The following is a 10936-nucleotide window of genomic DNA, read 5'->3' on the forward strand; positions in this document are numbered from 1 at the left end:
GTCAAGTGTTTCTGTAGTCTTGGTGATTGGATCACTTTTGAGCAATACAGAAAGGTAGTGGTCAAATAAGGACAGAAATGAGCTTTTATATTTATTTGCATTCCATTTCAGTATTTTTGCATATTACATAATAAAATCTCCAAGGTGAGATTATGTGCCATGGAAAAACAGACAGTCCCCGCATGACCTAGCCATTTAGAAAATATTTTTTTTCTGGGAATAGTGTGTGTCTGGACGCGTGCATATTCCATGCAGTCAACAGAATTATTGTTTTCAGTGACACTGTTGAGATTCTGGGGCTGTATCCAACTCCCCACCAAAGTTTATTCCAAACTTCACTTCATTAAATAGGAAGAGAATCAGTCCCTGTGCCAAATTAGATTTATTTTGTTGCACGTGTGCTTAGGCTTATTTATCTGCTCAGGCATACAATAGATACCGTGTGTACATGGAATAAACATACCGAAGACACGGAGATACATGAAGATAAGGCATGAAAAAGTCTTCTAAAAATCACAGGGTTTCTAAAAGAAACATCAAGGTTTAATTTAGCTTTTCTAAGAATAAGAATTATCAAGCACAAAGTAGCTTTTATATTTGGGATTAAACTAACTTTATATTGACCCTAAGTAAGGAATCTATAACTTACAAAAGTTATCTGGAAAAATGTGATACTAATAAGTATCCAGAAATACTAATGTTAGCAAGCTGCTTTATAGGGGCTTAGTGTAATTTTCTTCTAAGGTACATAAATTAAAGAAGCTGTGGCGCTGAATGTGCTCTTATTGAACTTTAGCTTAGCAAGCTACTGAACACAACATTAGGGATATTTCCAGTAGGCAGTATGTGAACTTAAAAATTATTGTGCTTTTTTAATAGAAAATAAACACAAGGGTGGTACACTGCATAAAATCCTCAGAAAAGGCAAAACAAAACAACAACAGAATGGCACCAGCTGTTACTCTGCATAATTTAAGATATAATAGTAATATAACTAAGGTTTTTTTTCAAGACAAAATTATTTGAATTTCATTAACATGACATATTTGAAACAGGGCTGACAAGCAGTCTAGAAAACTAGATGATGGATTGCTGAGAAACATAATTTTCACTTTAATAGAACTACGGCATGCACATAATTCTATCCCCCAGTGCTTTGCTGTAACAGCGAATTTAGTCCAAAACTACAGCCTTGAGAATCTGAATACAAATCTATCACCATAACTGGAATGAGTGTTTCGTTTTAAAGGTAAGGATTCCCTCTGCATGTTAATTTGTACAGAAATGTACAGTACCGCTGCATGGACTCTGGCCAGCATGCGTCCCAGCAAAATGCCTGTTCTTGGTCCAGATGAAGTCAAAGGCAGTGTTTTCTTTGACTGCAGTTGAGGCACAAAAAGGCCAGTAAGTACCCAAATGGTACTTTATTAAAATGACATGCACACTTGCTAGTAGTGCCAGTTAATCCTGTCCATTTAAGGGGAAAATCAGTAACACAGTTTAGCATTTTGTAATTACTAATGAACGCCCTGCTATATGTATATTTTGCTCATCCCTGTTAAAAACCTAACATATGAAAAAGCATTTCTTCCAGAAGAGCAAAACTTAAATTAAGTCAGCTTAAAATAAAGTGAAATAATATATTTGACACTCTTGGGCTATTCCAAGGAAAAAAAAAAAAACTATTTGACCTCTGACAAAAAAAAATTAAGAAAGACAGCAAACTATCAGGCGAATGAAGAAAAGGAAACTGTCAGATTCTATCCCTTGATACATCTGTCAGTAAAAGTTTTTTCATCTAAACTGCGTTTGTAGAGGAAAAGACAATTACAATTTGGCTGTTTCCAGAATTCAGTTTAAAGTTTGGAGCCTGAAAAACTTCGACTACTAAAACGTATAAGCCTTTTAAACTTCTGTATTTTATTCTAATAGAATTTAAGTGTATATCGTATACATTCCTTAAGTCTACTCTTATTAAATTTTGATGTTAAACAGAAAGGGGAAACCATGTGCAACTAGATTAATTTATCTCCAGGGAGTAAGGACACATTAATAATTGAGATAATGTTTTCATATATGTTGGAATCAAGTGTGCCTTTTCACTTCTTTATTAGAAAACACATTAGGGGAAAATTATCTCATTCTCATCAGTAAGACCTAATTGCTGAGAAAGTCTGTTTTCTTTGCAATAACAAAAGGATTGTTTTCATTACTTCAAAATGAAAAAAAAAAAGAAAAAAAAGATCAGAAATATTATCAAGCAGTGCTGGAATAAATGCCTGTATTACCAAAGAGAGTGTTTACTTAATACACCCAGTCCTGTTTTTGTTTTAAACAAATCAGAGTTTATTGTATTTTTATAAAATACAAGCAAACTCTGGATTGGATAGAAGTGGGCCAAAGGGAAAAAAAAAGAACTACAACTAAAAGTGACTAATATTTTTGGCTTTCTGAAGGGTTGATCTTTCTGTAAGTTATAAAAAATTATCTTGGCTGATTGCGAGAGAACTCTATAATTTCCCATGAACACCCATAGGTGTCAAGGCCTGTTGTGAGGTAATGGAATGGTATGTAATTTACTCTGAATCACTGTACATTATGCTGTATGGATTACATACAAAGCAAACATTGAGTGCATGGTGGGAACACTTGTGCAGACAGACTGAAGCATATTTCCATAGCGTTGCACTATACATCAAATACAGTGCTTCTGATGTTTCCCACAACAAAGAGAATAAAAAAAGCCGCCAAATCAGTAACTATGCTTAAAAGTCTTTGCAATAGCCCTTCTATTTATCTGGTGTACACTGAAGACAAAGAACTGTAAACAAAAACAAATATCTATCAACTTTACTTCGCAGTGCTGAGAGAAAAAATATTAGAATGATATTTATGGCACTAAGAAAGAGAAGCTCTCTCTATAAGGTCTGTCAAGACCTAATGCTGAATAACTGATCTGTGGACACACTTGTATTTGCAGCTATCTTGAAAAGATCAGTGGAAGAGAATTAACTAGAGCCACAACTTTATAAAGGGACAATGATGAGACATTCCTTTAACGTTTACAGTGATTTAATCTACACTCTTATACCACATAGACTAAAAGAATACGGACTATTCAGATACATACTTTCAATTGCTTTTATTTTCATAGATCAGCTTTGTAAAATCACACACACTTTCTGATTGCTTTCTTTTGCTATACCTTTTCTTTATTAAACGTTCGTTCTCTGATAGATAAAACATACCAAATTGAAAGTCAAAACAAATGAGAAACGACCAAAACTTTTAGCTAGAGTTTAGAGTATGTGACTCTTTGCTAAAAATTTTTGCCATTACAAAAATAATCCAAGACAGTGAGCCGCCCACAATACCTCCCCAAAAAACCTAAATTTAATTATTATTTTTAAGATAATTCGCTTCAAATACACACACTCATTTTGCTAGCCAACAGGAAATCTGTTTTTTGTGTTAAGAACAGAAGAGCAAACCCACACAAAAACTCAGCTGACACCCATCGATGGCCTGAATCTGGCACATACATCAGTACTATTTCTTATTTTTACTTAACATCTTTTTCTTCTTTGCTTTTGGTTTTCCTGCCAACAACCTTCTGTCTTTCATTGCTTTAAAACAAATTTAAGTTCGTCTGAAATTAGACTAAAAAATTCTTGCCTATTTAAAACAGACATTATCAATATTTGCAACTTAACTTGCATAAAACTGATCCATAATAAAAAAATTTAATTGATAATGTAAATATTTAGGGATAATGTATAATTCTCTAACTCCATTTATTTTACCTAAATTTCAATGTTTTCTGTAACTTGAAAAGCTTTATTATTTCATATTCTGTTAATTAGCACAGTCTAAATCACAAAACCCCTCTTAAGCCTCCAACATCATTATAGACTGTTCCATAGAAAAATATTTGATTAATAACATATTCCAAAATGCTCTCATTATAATCACTGGGCTTTGGCAGAAACAGATTTAAGTCCGATTTATTAATATCTGCTATACAAGAGAAATTCCATCCCCACTGAAGGCAGCAACAAAATTCCCAATGATTGCAAATGATCCAATTTTACTGAGTACATTTAGGTGTGTTCTGAGACTGATCTTTTACTCTTTAATGTGAAAATCTCCCTCTTGCCACAATGACTTTTTTTGGTAAATACTTTGAGACAAAGACCCTGATGTGTTATTTACTATTTGTTTGTGTATAGGAAATGCATAGGAGCTCCTACTCATAGAAAGAAGTCACACATATTAGACAGTATGCAAAAATAGAACATAATGATTAAGAGAGGTAATCATCAGTCCCAAAGAGCTGACAACCTAAATATTCACAGGTTTTCTGTGAACAAGTGCTGTACACAACATGCTGGCTCCACAATACCAAATATCTTTTAAAAATCCATTAGCTGTATACTGTATACCCACTGAAGACAGCAAAACCACTCTTTGCATCTTCATGGACTCCTTGTCGGGTTTCTAACCAGTGAGCACGTCCCCTTACATTCTGAAGATTTGGATTTGCTCTAGATGAGTAAATATCACCTGCAGATCTATGCGCACGTTTCTACTGACTCTCCGTAGCAGTTAGTCTTGAGGTGAGCAGAAGCTGCAGCTACAGAGGACTAAGCAGAACTAAGAAATGACACCTTCCAGCACAAAGCAAAGAAGAAATGAATGGCAAAAGACTAGGTAGACAGTAGGCTGTTTCTGTAAACAAGAAGTACTGACACACACAGTGTGTCAGGGGTTATACGTGTTCCCTATTAATTATTAGAGCTGTGTGTAAAATGAGTATATACCGTCTTCTCTTTCTAAATGAACTTACCACAAGATGCTGTTGTTAGCATCTGCGTACAAACTATACCTAAGCACAAAACTCCAGTGCTTCACTGGAGAAAATGTACACGGTCACGAACAGCAACAGATGGAAGTCCCTGTATGGCCAAAGGAATACAATACCAGGTTTATGATCTGTTCTGCCAAACCACAGTCAGTGTTCACTGCAAAATAAACCAAACTATCACAGCCTGAATGTTTTCATATCAATTATCACTGTTACCCTCTCTAAGATGGTGACAAATAAAAAAAAAGAACACCTTCAGAGAGCTGAAAGTGGCTTTCGCACAAAAGCACTGAAAGCGTCATTAGGGGAATGCATGGTCGGTGTAGGACCAGAGTTGAACTAAATTGTGAACAAGCACTAATACCTTCTCTGGGCAAACAGCAGGGCTGTACAATAAGCTCTTGCACTTGTTTCAGCAGCTTTCTTGGACTGTCTGTAGGCCACAGTGGTGGTGCAATACGCCATCTCAACGCACACGTGCTACTCAGACTAAGATGATACAGCTGGTACTGTGGACGATACAGCTGGTACTGTGACCTCAGAGCTCCATCAGCAATTGTTACTCAGGTCAAAAATGTAAAGAGCACCAAAGGCACCACCTTCTCCGGCCTTGTCTCTCTATTCTGCATCACAGCACCTGCAACAATCTGCTCTTCCTATGCAAACCAATTGGAGCTCTGAGGTGTCCACTGGTTTTCTGGCTACCTCTAGTGCAGCAAGGCTTTCTTGCACTGGCTACATTTTCGAATCTGCTGGGTCAGCTTACGTAAATTGTGTCGGGTTTTTTTTCACAGCTAGCGAACAGTGCTAGTACTACGTACAATTACTCTCAATGTCTACTTCAAATCAAATTTGACAAGGAAGGAAAGATGATGACTTACTTCCCAGAGATGCTGAGTGTTCCTGATGGCTCCTGCTTGAACCTTCTCTGGCAAGAGCAGGACTCCCTGGAAGGGCCCAATCCAGGTGCCCTGCTGGATCCGCTGCGCCGCACAAATGCCGTAGGCAAGACCAGGAACTGTGCTGGTGCACAGACACACCTCCCGGGGCAGGTCCCGGAGCCACTCTGGGATCTCAGGTGGAGGGGCTGCTCCGGCAGCGCTGCTGGTGCCCACCAGACGGCGCAGGGAGTGGAGGGGCCCGTGCATGGGGCACTCGCCGTTGCGGTTATCAGCACACATGTCACATCCTGTGGGGCAGAGAGGGAAAAACACTATCAATATGGTGCTGCTGGCCACCACCACGATCACTGCCATGGGCAAGATCATGCAGATCCCTCTGCTTTTCCTATCATTTCATGGCAGCTCAGCACTCACACACACCGTGCTGTTTTGCATGTTGTTTAGGATGGTTCTCCTAATCTCGCCAAAGCCCTTAGTAAGAAATCCCAAAGGCTGAGCAGAAACCCTGCAGATATTTTGCAAGCCTGGTGTGTTCAAAGACCTGCCAAGACTCATTTATTTTAACACAGTTTTTTAAGATTCATTTTTTGACTAATACAAATAGCCCATTTAAACCATCCCAGTGTGTTTCGGTGAGACATTTTAAAACACGGTCATAATGCCTTACAAGTCCCCCTCATTTGCCTTACCACAGCTCAGCCCAAGGGTTTAGCTAGAACAGGATTTAATTTCATCTTTATTTCAAATGAACATTCACTCTACTTTTTACATTAACATGTGTGTGCCTGCCTGTCTGTTTAGAAAATAAAATAAATAAAACAGAACCTCATGAATGACAAACCGGAGCATGGATGGACATTTACTTTCTTATAGCAGAATCTAATCTTTAAATTGAAATTATGTAGCAAATATTACTGATTCCTAGCACACATTTGAAATTTTTTATTGAATGGGAATGCATGTTCTTTGCCTGTTATATGTTGCTGAGGCTACAGCATGTCTGGTTTTGTGAGCAGCTCCCATGAAAAAGACCGGTTTGTAAAAATGTTAATTTCCCTAACTGCTTTTAATAATGGATGATGTTTCTCTATTTTGGGAAGATCCTACTGTGATTTTTGTTTTTTGAGCAAAGAAAATTTTGGTTAAATGTTTCCACTGCACACTTTTGCACATGCCATGAACGTACAACTTCCAGGAAAATGTTTCATGCTCAGGAAATCCATTTCTCTGGTGGTATGCTGAGTTAACAATAAATCTGAGTTAACATAAAAATAAATAGGTTACTGTCTTCGGCACATTTCACTTTTGTAGCACAGTAAAGGTTTTCATATAAATTTATTCCAGAAATACAAAGGAAAAACAATAACTATGCCATAGTACTCATGTAGCAAGTCCTAGATCTTTCCCACACCCATTCTTATAAAAATAAAGCACAGTATTCACTACAGAAGATGGAGCTTCTTGGTCTAAGGCACAGATTTAGGCTTGCTAGATTGCCTGTAACCACAGTTCCAATGCTCAGGGGGACTGACTCAGCTGTTCTTCTTTCCAAGGTGGATATACTATGTATTATGTAGGCCTCTGTCCTACAGAGCCTTCAAAGGAAAACCTTCCTCTCTATACAGTAAAAGCTGCTAAAGGATAATAAAAGCTGCATTTTCAAAATATGGCCTCTGTTTGCATTCTCCAATTTTAGACACACTTTCTAAGCGTTATTTCCTGTCATCCTCTTTTAAATTGCACCATACAAAAATGATGCATTCAGCAATATGAAAATACTTGAAAGTTACATGTGGAAGCTAATTTCCCTCAAAATTGTTACACCTTCTAGTCTTGCAGGAAAAGCACGTGTCCCTACCCGTTGCTCGTCTGTTCAAGTTCTCTACCCGTAACATCGATTACAGAACTTGGCAGAAAACGAGCAAGCAAGCCCTGAGCTGTGCATTGCATTACTCTGATGGGTGCCCCTGCAGAAGGCGGCCCGCGTATGAAACTCGCCCCATGCCATCCCCAACCTGTCACGCAGCCTGAGGGCAGGAAGGCGGTTGGGAAGAAGAGCCCTTGCCGGCACTGCCGCACACCGGAGCAGCTACAGGACAAAGCCCCCTAGTGGGCACCGTGCTTATGCTGGCAAAAGAAAAAAAAATGCCTTTTGGCTGGAGGGTTAAAGCCTTTCCTAAACAATATCATCCCTGTTGCAAAACGACTCTTTTGTTGGGTTAAGCCGCAACTGCAGAAGGGTTTAGCTCGCTCAGCCACGTCAATTAGAGGTGGCTGGAGGATGAGATTTGCAGGACCCCAGGGAAAAGGTTTCTGGCTGCTCCTGAGAGAAGATTATTATGCAGCAAATACTGCTACAGCCATTCCCAGGCATGATGAATAAAGGGCAGCAAGTACATGCCGGGGTTTTTTTTGTTGTTGTTTCCACAGCTCGTCTGGAAAGTGAGGTAACACCACAACATCTTTTCTTTCCTCTTTGAAACCAGTCATCAAGAAACCCTGCGTTTTTGGCATATCCAAATATATATATCCAGGGGCTGCATTGGAGTTTGGCATTGGAGATCATACAGGAAAGGATCTCAAACAGGGGGGAGAAAAACAGCCAACCCCAAACAGGTTGGCATGTGAGTGCACTTTAAACAAATCCGGCGTCTTACCATGCAAGTTAGAAAGAAAACATCTGACAGGAAAACTGAGGGCTTAAAGAGAGGATGTCTAACCATGATGTCAGCTAGCACCCTGGGCAGGCCCTTGCATCTGACCTGTTTGCAGTGTTTGACCATCTTCTAGATGCATAACTCTCCTCCCAACTACCTGATTATTAATGGCTTTCTTGGAGACACCGTGTCTCTGTAGCAACTTACATTAAACATGCTAAGGCATCTTCATTACTCCACTCAGGCAACTTCAGTGCCAATTTCCTGCGTCCTGCCACCAGATATGCATAACTTTTCATGCACACGACTTCTAGTACCTGCCTAGAACAAGGATTTCTTCAATTCGCCCTGACAATATGTGTGCATGAGTGGACAAAACATTTTGTTTCTATCTTTTCAAGGAAAAGAAATTAAGGAATTGACGAGGAGTATAAACAAACCCTGTGTCACTGTCATTTACCCTTACAGAAAGTCACACATAGTGATATTTATTTTCCACTATCCAGAAACACTGGTAATGTCTTAATGCTTGGCAGCAGCAGTATCTGATCTCCTGCTGTGTTCCTTTCCCTTTGTCCTGCCAAAGCTGAAAATTTGGAAAACGGGACATCTTCTATAACTGTTTTGGCTTATGGCTTATTGATGAGAGGAAAGGAGTCTGTCTTTAATACTAAGAAGTACTGAAATTCTTCTCAGTTGCATGCTTTATACATCTCTCTTTAGTTTTTATGCAATTGTACAAATAAAATTTAAAAAGTTCCTCATAAATGTTATAAGGTGTGGAAGCCCTACTAGATGTAGGGCCCTCTCCCATGATGAACTTTTGTGTAATGATACATGGAAGGCTTTGACCCAAGCACACTTTCAATACTGTTATACCACCCATTTAAAGACAGTCACTGTAAGTAGTGGATTCCTCTGCCTCAGAGGACAAGGGAAGTAAGTCCTTAACATCAGACAGGGAAAAAAAGGGAGAACTTCAAGACTTGCACACTACCCTGCCTCAAAGAAAGGATCAAGAGCATCATCTTCATGGATACTGCAAAGCAGGATGTGATACAGTGCACCAACTTGCTTAGTAATACATGGAAAAGAAGGGATTTCTTTAAGAGGAAGAGCACTGTGGTCCACTGACATCACTAGTGCCTCCAAACTGGATGGCAACCGTTAAGACCCACACGCATGTGGGAAGTTCACATAAAAGGGACATGGTCAGACAAGTGTGAGCTTTCCAGAGGACTGCCGCACAGGGTGACAAGGAGAGACGTACTGAGCCCTTCCTCCTGTTTTGGCCTCAGAGAGCAGCTGTTAAGTACAGGCCTCCTCCAAGGACTGCTGAAATTAATACTTCCACTGGTTGTAATAGCATCAGCCAAGCCCCAAATCAGGACAAGAAGAAACAAGAAATGCGAGAAAATTGAGGGATTTGCTGAAAATGGAAAAAGCAAGGAGGACTGCAACCTGAGCAGAGTGTCTCCTGATAAAAATCAGGAGATGTAGAAGGTAAGGTCAGTGGGAATGCTCCATTGCAGGCCCAGATGCAGCCAGACTCTTTGGAAGGAGATCAGTTTCTCACTTTATACCTTCATGCTCTATAGATGGGAGGATTAAGGCAAGGAAGAAGCAAGAAAAAAAATTAAACGATTTCCTAGTGGAGCTGTTTGGTATGGCTCTCTTGGGAGGAGTGCAATATGTTATCGTTTATTTGCCTCCATAAAAATGAACACAGTGTAATGCCAGCACTATAACTCCATGTGAGTACGCTTGAAAGTACTAAACCTAAGCAAAAGGGAAAGGACACATCATTGCTCCCAGACTATAATTCTAAACACTCTCCAACCTAAAGAACACTACTACTGCATATTTTTAAAGGAAATCTGAGAGGAGAAAGCTTTTGTCAGTGAAAGGTAGAGTCCAACATAGTGTTCTAACCAGCAAACCAGCTGTAACAATAAATGAAAGAAATACATTTTTGTCTCGGCAATAATACGCTTCAAAGGTGCAGTTATACTGGATACCTGCAGTTTGCTGGTATTAAAGAAGGGTGGCCTCTGACCCTCTGCTTCATAATTCACTGCAAGCATGCAGGTATCCAGTCTAAGCGGCCATCATTTCACACGGTATTACTCACTTGCAAGTATAAATCACTGCGGCTGGCCCCGCGTCCCTGGCTGGGCCCGGTACCCAGCTAAGAGGGAGAGGGTGGGCTGGGCGAGACAGTACCCTTTCGTTTCCTGAGGGCTGGCGCTTTCCTAGGGATCGCGGGTTCCTTGTGCCTCAGTTTCCTCACCGACGAGTTGACATTAATCCCTTTTTGCGAAATTAATGGCAGTTTCTCGCAGACTGCCTGACTTGAGGCAGGCTTTCAGGGGAACGAAACACAGATGCACTTCTCCCCTCGGGTTCCTTTTATTTCTTGGTTTATCTATTCTAAACACTCGCTGCGGGGAGCGGGGCCGAGCCCAGGCTGCTGTCCCGGGGGCCGGACCGCGGCGCGGGGGTGCGGAGCGGCC

At 40.0% G+C, this 10936-nt stretch overlaps 1 protein-coding gene across 1 annotated transcript in view; it reads right to left on the reverse strand.

Annotated features, from left to right (window-relative positions):
- PRDM6 (PR domain containing 6) overlaps positions 1-10936 on the reverse strand; it is a 74927-nt gene that overhangs the window by 56370 nt on the left and 7621 nt on the right. Inside the window, exon 3 of the mRNA XM_009321116.1 lies at positions 5746-6053. Within this exon, the coding sequence (XP_009319391.1) occupies positions 5746-6053 (308 nt within the window). The remainder of the gene's footprint in view (positions 1-5745; positions 6054-10936) is intronic.

Source organism: Pygoscelis adeliae, unplaced genomic scaffold (genome assembly GCF_000699105.1).
Source record: "Pygoscelis adeliae isolate BGI_AS28 unplaced genomic scaffold, ASM69910v1 Scaffold83, whole genome shotgun sequence".
NCBI classification, from domain to species: domain Eukaryota; kingdom Metazoa; phylum Chordata; class Aves; order Sphenisciformes; family Spheniscidae; genus Pygoscelis; species Pygoscelis adeliae.